This window comes from Rhodotorula toruloides (assembly GCF_000320785.1).
Source record: "Rhodotorula toruloides NP11 unplaced genomic scaffold Scaffold1, whole genome shotgun sequence".
Taxonomy (NCBI): domain Eukaryota; kingdom Fungi; phylum Basidiomycota; class Microbotryomycetes; order Sporidiobolales; family Sporidiobolaceae; genus Rhodotorula; species Rhodotorula toruloides.
In genome coordinates, this window is record NW_015622961.1 from 748,866 (window position 1) to 764,219 (window position 15,354).

Genomic DNA, 15,354 nt, shown 5'->3' on the forward strand with positions numbered 1-15,354 from the left:
GTAAGCGTGCAAGGACAACCTCGCCGAGGTGGCGCGCGAGGAGGCGATGCAAGCTAGCCTCACGTGAGGGGACAAAGTACAATGGCATACTAAGGCAACAAGCGTGTGCGATACTACGAGCAAACAAGCGAGGGGAGGAACCAGCCCCGCCCCTTCAGTCTCGACGCCTTCACCCCTCGACGTCGTGAAGGTTGGCAGTTGGCGGGAGCTGGACGAGCGCGCGGACGGTGAGGATGCCGCGCTGGATCGTCTGGTGGAGCGGGATGGGCCACGACGACGACTCGAGCTTGGCGAGCTTGGCGAGCACGTCCGAGACGAGCGAGTCGGCGAACGAGGGGTGGAACACCTTGTCGGCTGCGAGAGGGAAGGTAAGCGAGTTGGCCCATCGAGCTGGGCGAGGAAAACTCACTGCGCCAGCGAAGGACGACCAGGATGAGCGAGTGGAAAAATGCGATGACCATGAGGAGGTGCAGCGGCTGCGGGCAGTCGGTCGGGTTGGTGTTGAGGAGCTCGTCTGCGCCGGCAGAAAGGGTCAGCTGTCAGTGTTAATGCAGCCCGTGAGGGAGACGCACAGGCTGCATTACGCCAAGCTTCCTCCGTCGCTTCAGAACTCGTCGTGCCTGCCTCGTCGAGCGCAGCCTGGAGGCGGAACGTCTGGAGGTCGACGAGCAGTTCGGTGAGGGGCTCGCTCGGCGCGTCTTCCGGCTCAAACACCTTCCTGATCCCCTTGAGCTCATTCGAGAGGACGAGGAGGTCGAACGAGGCGGGCAGGTGAGGGAGGTTGAGGAGGTGGGTGAGCTTGACGGAGAAGGCGAGGGTCGCGTAGAAGGTGCCCGAGGCGACGTTCCTGTGCTGAGCAGAAGGACCGTCGGGCAGCCTCGTTGAGACTTCGGACGGGCAGAAGGAGAGCCTCGTCCCGAGAAGCGGTGCCCACGTCCTGCGTATCGCGGCGAGCCGTCAGTCCCTCGACCGCTCGCCCTTAAGACGAAGGTACGCACACGTCAAGCTCGTAGATCTTGGCCCACAACGCCCTCTTCTCGTCGGCGAGCGGACCCGTCTCCTGCGGCTCCTGGTGGAGGCCAAGTTCGCATGCCGCCCTGACAATGACGGGGAGGAAGGCGATGATAGTCGGGACGTCGGGAGGACCTCCGAAGCCGAGCAGGTGGTAGTGGAGGATGAGGAGGCAGGCGCGCAGACCTGTACATCGCGATTGGGAAGGTCAGCCAAGCGAACCGGATTTTCGCTGCTGATAGACAGCTCACCTGCCATCGTCGGTTTGCGAGTGAAGTCTGTAGCAATCGAAGGATCAGCGTCAAGCCGAGCAAGGAGGCGAAGCGGTCATACGTACACTCGGTTGCCAGCGACCTGCCCGCCTCAAGCAGCCACTCCCTCGCCGTCGCCTCCCTCGCGTCGAACCTGCCGCTCAAGTGCCACTCCTCCTTCGTCATGCTCATAGCGCCATGCGCGAGTGCAGCGAGGTAGCAAGCGAGCCAGCCGCTGGGGCCGGGCACCTCGCCCGTCTTCCACATGCTCATCCCGCCGGCGAGGAAAGCCTGGCGCGCGTGGGCGGGTGCGAAGAGCTGGAGAGACGGTTCGACACGGGTCATGTACGTCGAGATGCAGGTGTGGGCTTGCTGCGCTGACGGCTGTGGGACGTCCTGGTTCGAGGAGGGCGAGGGGAAGAGCATCGGAGGGTTCGGTCCGCCGGGCGCTTGGTAAGTGTGGTCGCAGGTGCGAAGCTGTAGCGAGCGTCAAGACAGGACGCGAGGAGTCGGCGAGGGGAGACGCACTTCTGCTGCCAACGCCGCGATGTTGACGCCTTGCAAAGCGATCTTCTCGAAGGGAGCGTCACTGCCGTGAGTGACGGTACGCGTCAGTGCTTCCCTCGTACCGCTCGCAACCTTGTTAGTCCTGTACGACGCGGCGCCGACGGGGAACGAGGGGAAAAGCTGGCGAGGAGGGCGAGGAGCGGCCTCTGCGACGACCGGTGGCACTTCTTGCTGTTCAGGCGTCGCTTCGCGCTGCGTCGGAGGCGGCATCTGGATGGATTGCGACCTTGAGACGGGCGAAGGAGGGGAGATGCGGCGGGGCGGGAGGTTCTCCTTCTCCTTGACTGCGTCCAGCGAGACAAGGTCGGCGAGGCCGCCTGCGGCGCTCAAGTGCGAGCCCACGCACCTGAGATCATCGCAGGCGTCTCCTTCGCGCCGTCGCCCGCCTTCCTCTTCGCCTTCTTCGCAGGCGGGGCGAGCACGACCTCGCTCTCCTGCTGAGGTTCGCCCAGACTGCACTCTTCGCCTCGCTTCGCGCAGTTCGAGCACGTCAGAATCTCGCGAGAGCACCTGACTGCGAGCATGGGCAAGTCCGGGTCAGCGCGAACGAGCAACAGAATCGCATTTACGCTGCCCAAGAGACCTCCTCGCTCTCGCGCGCGATTGAGGGAACAGTACGCACCACGTCGCCTCCTGCACATCTTACAGCTCCTCTCTGCGAGCCCGTCTTCCGCGAGACCTGCTCCGGTTGCCGTCGACCTGGACGCGAGAGGCGAAGTCGACTTGGCGAGCGAGCTGGCGCGCGTCGATGCCGTGTCGCTGCGCTCACTCGAGCTGGAACGGTGTGCTCGTGACATCGTATGACGCGTCCAGCACGGAGAGCGGAGTGCGCGAGGGGAAGTGAGTGGGACGAGCGAAAGAGAGGCGAAGAGCGGCGAGCGAGCGAAGTTGGCCTCGTCACCTTCGAGCTTTCGGCGAATGAGGCTCACTTAGCGTACGAGGAGACACTGCGAGGCCTCTCCAGCTGAGATCGCGTCCGAATGAGCGAGCTGAGGCGAAAGCGAAGGGAGACCAGCTGGAGGAGGTGGACAGCGACAGCCTCATCGCCTGGCCATCAGCGGACAGCCCTGCCAAAGGCTGTGCATCCCTATCCACCTTGAGCGAGTCCAGCGAAGCTTGCGCGAGCTGTGCTGAGGGCGGGCGGCGTTCGTCGCGATCGAGGAACGTCTGTAGTGCGCCAACCAGCGAGGGAGTCGAGTTGCGCTGGATCGCTGTGTACTTCAGGTTCGTTATAGAGTTTGGTCAGCCTTGTACTGGCCATCGTCCGAGCGTGAGGAGGCCAGGGACCCAACCCCCACCTCCTCGCTCTCTCGGACCGCTTTCAAGCTTCGACTCTCGCTCGCAACAGCTCTTGATTGTTTGTGCTAGTCCGCCTTGGACCGAGATCTCTGTAGGATGGCCTCACCAAGTGCGTTCAAATCCCAGCGATTCGCCAATCTGTCTGTTAGCTCGCTGAACACGGTGACGCTCCGTCCCCTCGCCTCCCTCGCTCGTAGACGAGCGACTGATCTATGCGGCCAAGACGGACTCGGCAGAGATGCTGCAGGCTGTGCTAAGCGGGAGCGAGGAGTTTGACGTGAACTTCCAGGACGGACTCGGCAACACAGGTGCGTTATCGCTCGCTCAGGCAGCAAGGGTGCGCGGGAAAGGGGCGGATAAGCGAGGAATAAGATACAGAACAAAGCACCTGATCTGGCGGTCGACAAAGGGGACGTCGACGGAGTGTTCCGTCGCGTATTGACCTTCCCTTCGTTTCATCCTGCTTTCTCGCACAGCGCTGCACTATGCGTGCGTCTACCAGCTTTCTGAAAGCAACTATCCTCAGCTGACGTCTCGTGCCCGACAGCGCCTCGGCGCCATCTCCCGACGCCCTTTCCATCCTCCTCGAAACCGAGGGAACCGACGTCGACCTGCAAAACCGGCTCGACCGAGCAACTCCCTTGCACCTTGCCGTCAAGCTTGAGAACGAGGACGCGCGGCAAGGCGTCATCGAGATGCTGCTGGACGCTGGGGCGGATCCTAGGTGCGTTTACGCGCGTCGCAGAGCGCAAGTCCTCCTTCACAATGCCAGATCCGCGATTATTGATCCTTGACTGCCGTTGCTACGCAGCTTGCGAGACCGCCACGGCCTGCGCGTACAGGACTACCTGCGACCAACATCTTCCGACGTCGACAAGGAGATTGCGCAAATGCTTCGGGTCGCCATGGCGGAGAAGACGATGGGCGGCGTCGCGAACAACGCCGACCTCGCCGACGATGATGACGGCGAGCCTGGCAGTGGCAGCGAGTCGGACTGAGGCTAGCACGGGACGTTCTGAGGTCGCTTCAAGCTGTTCGTGCGATCCAAATCCAGCCAATCACTCGCAATTCTCTCGCTGTCCGTCGCATAATTCGTGTCGTGTAATCCTATGCAGAATCAGCCCTGTTTCGATGACCTCGAGCGAGAGCAGGGAGACCTTGTTGCCGCACCTCCTCACACCTCGTCCACCTCCTCGTTCAAAGACTCGCACGGACGCGCTCGGCTGCTTTCTGTACGTGTCGCTCTACGGACCCTGTGCACTACTCGCCCTGCTCTGTTCGCCGGCGCTACTCTCGGACGACCTGTTCAAGCATCGCTAGCGGGAGGCGAAGCGTCGGAGACGGCGCCGAGGGAGGCTTGCGCGCAGGCGGACATGCTGACCTGAACCTGTACAGTCCACTGACACACCTTCGCGCCCGTCCAGCAGCTTTCGCTCCCGTCCTCACCTCTCATCTCCTCGAACCTCCTCATCTCCTCGACTCCCTCAATCATCCATGTCGGGCATCTGCGAGCGTAGGCTGCAGGAGGAGCGCAAGCAGTGGCGCAAGGTAAGCTGCCTGCGCTGCCTCGCCGTTGCTAGCTCCAGGCTGACCGTGCTCGTTCCCTTGTGCACCAGGACCACCCCTATGGTTTCTTTGCGAAGCCGAAGAAGAACCCGGATGGCTCGATGGACTTGAAGGTCTGGGAGACTGGTATTCCGGGCAAGGAGGGCGTGCGTTCCGCTTCCTGCGCGATCGTTGACAGGCTGCGGCTGACATTCGCTTTGTTTCTGTCGCAGACGATCTGGGAGAACGCGGTCTACCCCGTTACGCTCATCTTCCCTGATGGTGTGTCTGGCGCTCGTGTTCGTCAGGGAGGTGCAGAGCTGATCCGTGACACTGTCGGCGCGCAGACTACCCTTCGAAGCCTCCTAAATGTGCGTTTCTGCGAGAGCTCTCTTCTTGCACACGCAGGCTGACTCTCTCCTTCACCGCAGGCAAGCTTCCGGCTGGGTAAGGTCGAGTTGGCTGCTTCCCAAACCCTCCGAGCTGTGCTGACCCGCTCGCCTCCCTCGGCGCAGCTTTTACCACCCCAACATGTGCGTTTCAGCTCCCAATACTTGCTCGTCAGACCGCTGCTGACTCGCTTCTAATGACAGCTACCCCTCCGGCACCGTCTGCTTGTCCATCCTGAACGAGGAGAAGGTTTGTCCCGGTTTCGCTCTGTTGCGGGGTGGAAACGCTCACCCATCCCGGCACGCAGTCATGGCGGCCAGCTATCACTCTCAAGCAGGTACGTCGACAGCTCTGTATCCGTCTCGCCAAGCTGTTGACGGTTCCGCCTCTCCACCGCAGATCCTCCTCGGCATCCAAGACCTCCTCGACGCGCCCAACCCGGACGACCCCGCGCAGCTCGAGGCATACACGACTTTCAAGTGCGTTGAGCGCGAACTGAGCCAGCCAAGCAACGCACGCTGACCTTGACTCCGGCGCGCCTCGACAGGAAGGACCTTCCGGCGTACGAAAAGAGGGTCAAGCAGCAGGCGAAGGAGTACGTTCCCAAGTAGGCGGCGTCCTACTCGTGTAGCGCCCGCAAGTTCCCATCTCGCAGCTTCCTTCCCCGCTTGCATCCACGCTTTCGCATCGCTTTTGTGGTCTCCCAGCGTTATTCCCCACCGGTCTTCAGTCTCTGTTGTCTCGTCTCTTTCAGAAACAAGCTACGTTACTTCCAGTTGCCGAGGGGGTTCCAAGCGAGTCTCAGGCCGAGAGCGGCGAGCCTTCCGGCCGGGCAGGCTCTCGGTCAGAGGAGGAGCAGGTGCAGGGAATCGAATGCAATGCGGCATGTGGACTTTATGGCACAACAAAGAACCAGTGGATAGGTCATCGTCTACTGCTACACCTCGACTTCGCTCATCGTGGCAAGAGGAGGGAGGTCCGCCAGCAGACCTTTCACGCTTGGCCACTTCGCCTTCAGTTCGAAGCCCCAATTCTCTCCGTTCGGCGGGCATATCCGTGTGCAGGTTGGCGGCTCGTGCAAGTCGCCACAGGTCGTTGCGCGGTTGATGGGCGTCGGGAAGTCCCACGAGCGCCAGGAGTCGGCGGCGGGATGCTCGAAGTTCATGAGCTGGATGTGGCTCGCGGACGAGAAGGTCGGGTCGTCGCGTAGGCGCTGAATGAGGGCTGGGAAGGACTCGACTTGGCGCATGTCTGCGCAGAGCGAGACGTCAGCAAACTTCTCCAGAGAGTCTTGCGAGAGAGAGTCATGCTCACCCAGCTCCGCGACCTTCGTAAGCGCGACAACCGCATCTTCCCTCCTCTTCCGCTCCTTCGCTCCGAGCTTCTCCCACCAGCCATCGTTCCTCCTCTCCGTCGAGTTGAGGGCGCTGACGCCGAGCAAGTGCGCCGTCGCATGCGCAGCGTAGTCCGACTCGACGATCTCGACGCCGAGGTTCGAGTCTTTTCCTGCGCCAGCGACGTGCGAGAGCGGGAAGGTCGAGTAGGTGTCGCGAATGGCGGTCCCGTTTCGCAAGTCGGTCACGACGGAGTAGGAAGGGAGGGAGAGGGCACGTTCGGAGTAGTACGCTGCGCCCATGAGGATGCGCCACTGCTGGACGAGGTCCTCCCGCGGGCCAGAGAGCGTGTGAATCGAGAGAAGCGCCGGCGGCTGCGAATAATACTCGTCGACGTCGGTCCAGAACCCTTCGCTCTTCGGGACGAACAGCTTGAGCCAGCTGTCGTCCGCGCAGGTCATGTGGAGGTAGAGGCTGTCGTGGTGCGCGACCCAGGCGTCCTTGCGCTGGTGATACGTCCGGAAGAGGCGAGAGTCGAGGACGTGCACTTTGAGGCCGTTCTTGGCGGTGAAGGAGGAGCGGAGTGGTCGATGGTAGGGGTCGTCGGGGTCGTCGGTGTGTTTTCGTTGGTCGTGAGTGCCGAGGACCTCGTTGAAGTTGTACTGGTCCCGGCTCGTCTTCTTCATGTCCATCGCAAAGACCTCCTTCCACGCCTCGACGACGCGCTTCCCTTGCCGCAGCCACATCCAGCCTGATGCACGAGCGAGCATAAGTATAAGTTGGGGAGCACAGGGCAGGACTGGCTTACCGCTGTTGAAGTGCTCGAAAGCGTCGTTCTCCTGCGCAATAATGTCGTACTTCTCCATGAGAGGCTCCATGTGCGGGTAGGGGTCCCTGGAGCGCGGAGGGTGAGCATGCGACGGCAATCGCGTCACGGGACGGAAGACTCACTGCGCGAACGAAATGTCGGCATCGATGAAGAAGACGTCGCGATGTTGGAGCGTGTCAATCAAGCTCGCCAGCTTCGGCCACGTCGCTTTGCTGTGGGAATGAGCCGATCAGCGCAGGCCAACTTGAAGCGGAGGACGCAACGCACAGGATCTGCTTCGGCCGTGTCTTCTCGTACCCTCCGTAGGCGTACATCCCTCTCCGCGCGCACTCCTCGACACACCCGTCATCCAAGCACAACGTCACGAGCCTCGTCTCCCGCTTCTTGCCCTTGTACTTGTGTGTCCGCTCCTCGTTCAGCTGGTCGACGAACGTCTGCAGATTCGCCGCGCCCGTCTCGGCAAACAGCTCGTCGGCGAGGGTGATCCAGATGTGCGGCGGTTGTGGGTCGGAGAGAGGGAAGTGCGTGTTGAGGAAGTCGGTGAAGGTGATGTTGGTGCCGTAGATCGCGCGAGGAAGCTTCGACGACGGCCGCCGCCATGCGAACGTCCGTTGAGGCCGGCTCGAAATTGCGCTCCGCCGTGAGTGCCAGTCCGCTTCGTCGAATCGAGCGACTTCCTCGTCATCCGCGTACGAAGCGGTCCGTCGAGGTCGCATTTCGGATAGGAGGAGAAGGAGGGCGAGGGCGCTTGCGAGGTACAAGATCAGACGTCGTCCGTGGATAGTCGGGACGACATGTCGATACGCGGGCTCGTGTGGTCGCGCTTCAGGTTGAGGACGCCGGGGAGAGGATTCGAAGTAGGTTGGCGCAATGACGGGGGATGGTGAGGAAAGGGAGCTCCGACGGGACACGGTGCCGCCCTGCGAGAAGCCCGTGTAGCGTACAGCAGCAGCAGACGGAGTCATCCTTGCGCCCGGGCAGCGAGGGAGAGCAGGAGAACAAGGTGTTGTCCGCACCAGGCCAGCGAAGCGGTGAGCGTTGTGCGCCGAAAGAGCGACATCAGCGAGTCAGTCCCTGATCGCGAGTCCAGCCACAGAACGCAGCCGGGTGGAACAGCAGAGGCGAGTCGAGGTTGCGACAACCGGGAGAGGAAGGAAGCAGGCGGATCGCCCGAGGCCCTGCGCGCCATTTCTTCGCAAGGGGGCGGATAGACTTCGGAGAGACCCGTCTCAAGAGCACAGCGCTCAGAGACACCCGTAGATCCCGAGCAGCCGCCAGCAGCGAAAGTCGCTCGCCTCGACCCGCCGCGTCGCCAATCTGCTGTCCTCCTCGAAACCGGCGCCGGTGGGCAGCTTCACTCTCTGGCCTATTCCCGGCACTCCCCCTGGAGCCTTCTCCTGGTCCTTCCCTCGGCGTGCGCCTGCTGAACACGCCCTCGCTGTCCTTCTCAAACGACGACCGAAGAGCCCGAATTCCGCGAAGGACGCAGCGACTGCTCGGGTGCGTGTAAGTTACCGCTGCGCTGGGTGACAGCAGGACATGCCAAACTTAGTCCAGCTGGCTCGAATGCAGAACGAACTCGTCGGTGTCGGTGTCCGAGGGAGGACTTCTCTCTCCATGACGCACAACGACCTCGACCTGCGCAGCTGCTGCTCTGCTTCTTCAACACCATCTCCTGCTTGCTTCTGCACTGCCTGAACTGCTATTGCCGCCATGGATTACCTGCGCCGCCCCGTCGACTCGCTTCTCGAAACCTACCACCTCGTCCGTCGCCGGCTCACTCGCCTCTCTCGCTCGGCGTGAACTGACGACGCTCTGCAGGTCGAGAAGCGGCAAGTGGGCTGGATGACGAAGAATCGCAAGACGGGGGAGATGATGCGCGAACAGCAGCCGCTCATGAAGAAGATCCAGCTTCTGCTCCTCTTCAACCCGGTCACGGAGTGGGTAAGTGGTCCTTCCCTTCAGACAACGCCGTCGGGAGTCCCAAGAAGCCCTCCAATGGGCCATGAACGCCCATTGCTTAACGCTGACCTTGGCTTTCCGCCTTCTTTCGTCGCAGATTGACTTCACCCATGTCGCCAAGCTCTGGCTGCACAAGAAAACCGTGCAACAGAGTGAGTCACTGCGCATGTAGGAGCACGTGGCGGACGAGGGAGCACTACTCAGACGAGTGCCGAGAACGAAAACTGACTTCCGCTTCAACTCCACGCAGAGCCGAAGGAGGAGAGCCAGAAGTCGAAGCAGCAGATCGCCAGTTTCGTGTCCTTCTACAACATCGACATGAAGGACTTCGAGCCGAGCGACATCAACGCGTACCCGACGTTCCAGGACTTTTTCATCCGCAAGCACAAGCCTGGCACTCGCCCCATCACCGCGCCCGACGACCCGACCATCGCCGTCATCTCTGCCGACTCGCGCGTCGTCACGTACCCCACGGTCACGCTCACGAAGAGTCTGTGGATCAAGGGAAACGACTTCTCGATCGCCCAGCTCATCGATGACCCCGTTAAGGCCAAGACTTGGGAGGACGGCGCCATCGCCTCGTACCGTCTCTCGCCGCAGGACTACCACCGCTACCATTGCCCCGTTGCCGGCACGGTGTCGTGGTGGAAGGAGCTCGACGGAGACTATTATGAAGTCGACGCTCTCGCCCTTCAATCCAGGGTTCGTAGCGCGTTCTGCGGTCCGACCGCACGCCACTTACCCGCTTGAAAACCGTCGCAGGTCCCCATCCTCTCCGCCAACGCCCGTTCGGCCGTCTGCCTCGACTCTCCCGAGTTCGGCCAAGTCCTCTTCGTCGCGATTGGCGCTGTCGACGTCGGCACCGTCAAGCTCAACTCGAAAGCTATGACGCCCGGCTCGACGTTCGAGAAGGGCGAAGAGATCGGCATCTTCGAGTTTGGCGGATCGAGCATCATCGTTGCGTTCGAGAAACACAGGATCCAGTTCGACGACGACCTCCTCGACGAGAGCTACAAGCAGATCATGGTTGACGTCGAGGTCGGGCAGAGGTTGGGCGTCGCGACCAAGCCGGCGTCGAAGTGAGGAGGCGCTTGAGGAGGAGGAGAAGGAACAAGCTGGAAGGTGCGCATCGCTTAGCAGTACCTTAGCGCATCTGTCGAACAGCAATGTACGTGCTACGAGTCGAAGGAATCCAAGCGAGCAGGCACGGTGAGGCAAGGCGAAGCTGAACGCTGTCCGCCTTCCGTCCGCCTTCGAAGAGGACGCCAGCAGGTGAGAGCAGCCGGCATCGTCCCTGTGTAACCCAAGACACACACGTCGATGCTCAGCAAGGCCTGCGAAGCGGTGTGGGTGGACGGGCGACCTTGACCTGATGAAAATTGGCGAGAGGAGCGGGAGAGTGAGACTGACCCGGACGGCGTGCTTCTGTGTCGGCTTGTTGAGCTGTTCTGTGCTGGAGTGCTCTGCGACGCTGCTCGCTGGCCAAGTGAGTGACCTGAGCCAACCCGCCTCGTCCCGCCCGGCTTTCCCTCGCCCGCTCCTCCGCGAACACCGCTCGCTCCTCTCTCTCGCTCTGCTCAACTTCCTGCTGTTTCTGACTGCCTCACTTACGATGCCATCTGTGCGTACACCAGTCGGAGCGGGCTGCGCGGCCCGCCTCTCGAGCTGACTGCTTATCTTCCTCCAGACCCCCACATCCTCTCCTCGCCGCGTCTTCTACGGCACTCTAGTGCACGCGGTCTCGCTCACAGAGACCGAGTACCTCGAGCATGCCTTGCTGGGAGTCGACGAAGCGGGCGTGATCGCGTTTGTCGAGAAGGAGGTGCCGTCGGGCCAGGTCGAGGACCTGTTACAGGCGCTCGGATGGACGGGAGCGGATGTGCAGGTTGTGCGGATGCGAAAGGGCGAGTTTCTGATGCCGGGGTGAGTGCTGCACGTCCGCTCAAATGCCTAGGGACCTCACTGATCCCGCCTGCTCCTCCTGGCCAGCCTGATCGACACACACACGCACGCTCCGCAATTCCGGAATCTCGGCTACGGTCAACAATACGAGTTGTTGGACTGGCTGGACAACTTGACCTTCCCGGCGGAGAGCAAGGTGCTTTCCTTCACTCCTGCGACGCGACTAAACCGCTCACAGCTCGCCTTGCAGTTCGCCGACCCGCAGTACGCACGGAGAACATACGAAGGCGTTGTCGAGCGCGTCATCAGCGCCGGCACTACGACCTGCTGCTGGTACGGCACGATCCATCAAACGACTAAGCTCCTCGCCGCAATTTGCCACCGGAAAGGCCAGCGAGCATTCGTCGGCAAGTGCAACATGGACCGCAACAGCGCGCCGTATTACCAGGAAGAGTCGGCGCAGAAGAGCCTGGTCGACACGGAGGACTACGTCAACTTTGTCCGGCAGCAGTGCGACTCGCCTTCCCTCCCTTCATCGGCTGTCTCGCGGACTGGCCCGACTTCGCTCGTTCAGCCCATTCTCACGCCTCGCTTCGCCATCTCCTGCTCCGACGAGCTGATGCAAGGACTAGGCGAGATGCTCGACAAGGACGAGCACTTGCGATTGCAGACGCATCTTGCGGAGAACCCCGCAGAAGTCGAGTTCGCCCGATGTGCGTGCGTATATAGCCGTCGTGTTGTGCGCTCGCTGACGTTCCCCGCCACGCAGCCCTCTATCCCTCTCTCCCTTCTTACGCCGCCGCCTACGATCACTTCCGCCTCCTCCGCCACAACACTATCCTCGCCCACTGCGTCCTCCTTTCACACGACGAGATGGTCCTCATCAAGCAGCGCGACTCGGGCATCTCGCACTGCCCCAACTCGAACTTCAACTTGCGATCGGGTGTTGCGAGGGTTGCGGATATGCTAGATATGGGCATCAAGGTGGGCCTGGGAACGGACAACAGCGGCGGTCTCGCGTTGGGTATCCTCTCAGCCATGTACGCCAACCCGATGAACCCTTCCAGCGGCCCACCACTGACCCGCCTCTCGCAGCCGATCCGCCTCGACCGCCTCGAAGACCATCGTCTTCTCCGAACGCGACGCGCCGCGCAAGCCCACCTCGAACGGCGCCGCCACCGAGATCCGCTCAGCAGACGGCATCACCCGCCCCTCGGGCTTCTTCGCTTCCTCCCACCTCCCCGTCGAGACGCTCTTCTACCTCGCCACGCTCGGCGGAGCGCAGCTGTGCGACCTGGAGGATCGCATCGGCAACTTTGTGGTCGGAAAGGAGTTCGACGCGTTGCTTGTGCAGACTGGGCAGGCGAGCGAGGAGGACGCGATGGGCTGGGCGGGCGTGTCGAAAGACCGGCTGGGCGAGAACGTCAGCGGGAAGAGCGTCGAGGACGAGCTCGAGAAGGCGCTGAGTGGTGCGCAGGACGAGGGCGTCGTGCCTGTGGGCCCCAACCCGGCGTTGCTGGTCGAGCCGGACGAGTCGATCGAGCGGGTGTTCGAGAAGTTCCTCTTCACGGTGCGTAGCCTCGCAATCTATCGTTCGCCGTCACGCTGACCATTTCCTTCCTGCAGGGCGACGACCGCAACTTGCGAGCGGTTTTCGTGCGCGGCAGGCAGATCGGCGGCGTCGGATCCGTCTAGACAAGGCGTTCTCGCATGTAGACTCTCAAGACTGCGTATGGACGGCATTGCAAGGGGACTAGTTGTGACAACAGTTTTGCGTGATCGGATCCTGCGAACGAGCGTGCAAGCGGTCCTTCCCTCTCCTCGCCTTCATCGCTTCAGGCCGTACCCTCCGGCGCCTTGAACAGGCGGAGGCGCGAGGTGCTGCCCGTTCGAGTGCCCGTGCGGATGAGGCGCATGGTGCTGGTGCGACGGGTCCTGCTGGGCGCGCGGAGGCGGAGGAGGAGGCGCCCTCGCAGCAGCCCTCGCCTTCCAAGCCTTGCGTATCCGGCCCGCATGCGCGACGAGCTGCTCCGCCTCGACGCCGTGCTGAATCGACTTGATGATGCTGTAGACGACGCTCTTGTAATTGCCCTCGAACTTGTCGTCCCGGAACCGCAGGAACTTCCACGTCTCGCGCGTCTTGTCCCACACGACTTCGACGACTCGGTCGTCGTACTGCTCGCCTGACGCCTTCCATCTGTTTCGCGGGACAGAATTAGCGATGCAGCTTGAGCGGTGCAAGGAAAGGTGAGCGCACTCCTCCCACGTCGCATCGTCGACCTCCATGGTATCGAAGAAGTGGTTTCCTTCGTGGCCGTGGTTCATGAGCAGCATGAAGACGGGTTTGGCGCAGAAGTCTGGCTCGGTGGGCACGTCGGGGATGGCGGGGAACTTGAGCTGGAGTATGAAGTCAATGGAGTTCTCCGACGGGGGCTTCCACTTGAGACTGTGGGCGACAGCGGGGCGTCAGTTCCGCGATAAGAGGAGGAACGAAGTATGTCCCACGCACATCTTGGGATCTGTGCCAGGCGTATAAGGCGCCTCGGCGGAGGTGAAGATCAAGCCGTCGCTGCCGTGCATGAGATTCGGGACGTGATCTCGGAAGACTGCTTCGATGCCGTACGACAACTCCTGTTTCTTGCAGATGACCCTGCGAGCGATAGACTGTGAGCGACGCGGAAGGTCAGGCTGACGTGGCAAACTCACTCGAAAGGCTGCTGAGCGATCACATCGGGCGGCAGCGTCTCCTGATGCTTTTTGTACGGCTTGACGACGTATTGTTGCAGGCGCTGTCGAACGACGAGGAGAGCGTCAGTCGCGGTGCATGAGGAGGGAACAGCGAGGCCGACTCACCCCGTACCGCTTGAGGAGCGGTCGCGACATGAGGTTCTCCGAGTCGAGGACGAGCAAGTCGAAGAGGAGGAGTCGGGGGATGTGCTGTGTAACGCGCGGAGACGTTGATCAGCCATTTTCTCCGGAAAAGATGCCTCGAGAAGGCAGAACCTGGGTCCCGCGACTCACCGCGCCAGTGTGCGGGTCGACGTCGATGACAAACTCGCCGTCAAGCACCGTGTTCGAGTGGTTGTATTCCGGCCCGTCTTGGTGCGGGAAGGTGAGCCAGTAGACCTGGTAGATCTGGTCCTTGCGGTCGATCTGAGGGGCAGTGGGAGTCAGCCGAGCGCTGCTTGTCAGTGCCTGCTGTATCTAACAGCCATGCAGCGGCGAGTACGCGGTGCGAGAGGGAGCTCAACGTGCCAAGTAAACTTCCTGCCCGAATCCGGTTGCGACAATCAAGACCAATACCCTCACGCCGTCCGACTTCTCGCATACCCAGAAGCTGTGCGTCCACAAAAGTAAGCGTCAGTTCTCCTTTCAGCCCTTCGACAGCTGAAAGCGCTCGTCCTCGGAAGAAGAGCGTCTCCGCATGAGCTGACTGACGGAGCGGGCTGAACTCACTCTTCCTTCTCCAGCAGCGCAAGGCTGTCATAGTCGAAGCTGACTGGTTGACTCCCAGGGAACCTGCGCATCATGAGAGGAGGAGAAGACGGCGGACAAGAAAGCAAGTCAGGGAAGGGAACGGCCTTTAGTGACCGGCGCAACCGCGGCGCCTCTTCCCGCCCGCAAAACCTACTGCAGTACCGGAGGGAGCTAGCACGTACCTCGCCGTCCCACCAATCCCACACAGCTCTCCCAGATGCCTCCTCAACGTCCAATGCTTCTCCGGATCCACCTGAATAACCAGATCTCCAGGCAAGTGATCCGGCACCGGCAGACCTTCCCGTTTCGGCGGATGCAGCGCAGGGTTGTACGAGAGACCTGGAAGGAGGTGCGAGGATGAAGAGGAGGAGGAGGGAGGGCGAGGGTGTGGGGTATATGAGGGAGGGGGAGGAGCGGCCGCTGGGAGGGCGAGCGAGTCGGGTTGAAGGTGCGGCTCGTCGGCTGGCTGCACACGAGGAGAAACGAGGTCGCTCCCGTTCGTGTCGCCCGCTGGATCCGCTTCATCAGGTCGAGGGTGTTCTGGAGGGTCGCTCGTCGTGGGAAGCGTGAAGTGCGACTCGGGCTCAACGTCGCCTTCGTAAGCGTACGAAGCGGGCAGCTTGGGCGACTCGGCCATGGCGCGGGAGCAGAGCGAGAGTCGCAGATGAGGAAGAGCGAGGAGGAGAAGGGCGAACAACGACTCTCGCTGGGCAGTCTCTCGGGAACGAGCGCACTAGGGAGACGGTACAGAAGTGGAGTGTAGAATTGGCACAAGCGAGAGAAAAGA

The 15,354-nt window shown here is 61.8% G+C and overlaps 7 protein-coding genes across 7 annotated transcripts; 4 read left to right on the forward strand and 3 right to left on the reverse strand.

Annotated features, from left to right (window-relative positions):
- Nucleotides 1-169: 169 nt before the first annotated feature.
- RHTO_00307 (uncharacterized protein) lies at nucleotides 170-2,353 on the reverse strand (the record flags this gene model as incomplete). The annotated part of the gene is made up of 9 exons (XM_016413991.1): nucleotides 170-354; nucleotides 410-514; nucleotides 573-937; nucleotides 999-1,197; nucleotides 1,263-1,289; nucleotides 1,349-1,739; nucleotides 1,791-1,851; nucleotides 1,918-2,113; nucleotides 2,176-2,353. The coding sequence occupies 9 exons, from the start codon at nucleotides 2,351-2,353 to the stop codon at nucleotides 170-172; spliced, it is 1,707 nt and encodes a 568-aa protein (XP_016276998.1).
- An 871-nt stretch (nucleotides 2,354-3,224) lies between these two features.
- On the forward strand, nucleotides 3,225-4,126 carry RHTO_00308 (Ankyrin repeat protein; the record flags this gene model as incomplete). Its single annotated transcript, XM_016413992.1, has 5 exons — nucleotides 3,225-3,237; nucleotides 3,326-3,436; nucleotides 3,605-3,617; nucleotides 3,676-3,852; nucleotides 3,940-4,126. 5 exons carry the CDS (start codon nucleotides 3,225-3,227, stop codon nucleotides 4,124-4,126), a joined length of 501 nt encoding a protein of 166 aa, XP_016276999.1.
- A 496-nt stretch (nucleotides 4,127-4,622) lies between these two features.
- RHTO_00309 (ubiquitin-conjugating enzyme E2 I) lies at nucleotides 4,623-5,674 on the forward strand (the record flags this gene model as incomplete). The annotated part of the gene is made up of 10 exons (XM_016413993.1): nucleotides 4,623-4,676; nucleotides 4,745-4,840; nucleotides 4,907-4,955; nucleotides 5,021-5,044; nucleotides 5,105-5,120; nucleotides 5,189-5,206; nucleotides 5,267-5,312; nucleotides 5,371-5,400; nucleotides 5,463-5,542; nucleotides 5,611-5,674. The coding sequence occupies 10 exons, from the start codon at nucleotides 4,623-4,625 to the stop codon at nucleotides 5,672-5,674; spliced, it is 477 nt and encodes a 158-aa protein (XP_016277000.1).
- A 326-nt stretch (nucleotides 5,675-6,000) lies between these two features.
- On the reverse strand, nucleotides 6,001-8,191 carry RHTO_00310 (uncharacterized protein; the record flags this gene model as incomplete). The annotated part of the gene is made up of 5 exons (XM_016413994.1): nucleotides 6,001-6,314; nucleotides 6,378-7,148; nucleotides 7,206-7,291; nucleotides 7,349-7,438; nucleotides 7,494-8,191. 5 exons carry the CDS (start codon nucleotides 8,189-8,191, stop codon nucleotides 6,001-6,003), a joined length of 1,959 nt encoding a protein of 652 aa, XP_016277001.1.
- A 748-nt stretch (nucleotides 8,192-8,939) lies between these two features.
- On the forward strand, nucleotides 8,940-10,271 carry RHTO_00311 (phosphatidylserine decarboxylase; the record flags this gene model as incomplete). The annotated part of the gene is made up of 5 exons (XM_016413995.1): nucleotides 8,940-8,990; nucleotides 9,048-9,170; nucleotides 9,286-9,340; nucleotides 9,439-9,890; nucleotides 9,951-10,271. The coding sequence occupies 5 exons, from the start codon at nucleotides 8,940-8,942 to the stop codon at nucleotides 10,269-10,271; spliced, it is 1,002 nt and encodes a 333-aa protein (XP_016277002.1).
- Nucleotides 10,272-10,800: 529 nt separating this feature from the next.
- Nucleotides 10,801-12,785, forward strand: RHTO_00312 (guanine deaminase; the record flags this gene model as incomplete). The annotated part of the gene is made up of 7 exons (XM_016413996.1): nucleotides 10,801-10,809; nucleotides 10,876-11,111; nucleotides 11,178-11,286; nucleotides 11,341-11,803; nucleotides 11,860-12,130; nucleotides 12,186-12,660; nucleotides 12,717-12,785. 7 exons carry the CDS (start codon nucleotides 10,801-10,803, stop codon nucleotides 12,783-12,785), a joined length of 1,632 nt encoding a protein of 543 aa, XP_016277003.1.
- Nucleotides 12,786-12,917: 132 nt separating this feature from the next.
- Nucleotides 12,918-15,204, reverse strand: RHTO_00313 (mRNA guanylyltransferase; the record flags this gene model as incomplete). Its single annotated transcript, XM_016413997.1, has 9 exons — nucleotides 12,918-13,287; nucleotides 13,348-13,536; nucleotides 13,600-13,740; nucleotides 13,797-13,879; nucleotides 13,944-14,027; nucleotides 14,112-14,243; nucleotides 14,355-14,427; nucleotides 14,547-14,609; nucleotides 14,750-15,204. 9 exons carry the CDS (start codon nucleotides 15,202-15,204, stop codon nucleotides 12,918-12,920), a joined length of 1,590 nt encoding a protein of 529 aa, XP_016277004.1.
- Nucleotides 15,205-15,354: the final 150 nt, after the last annotated feature.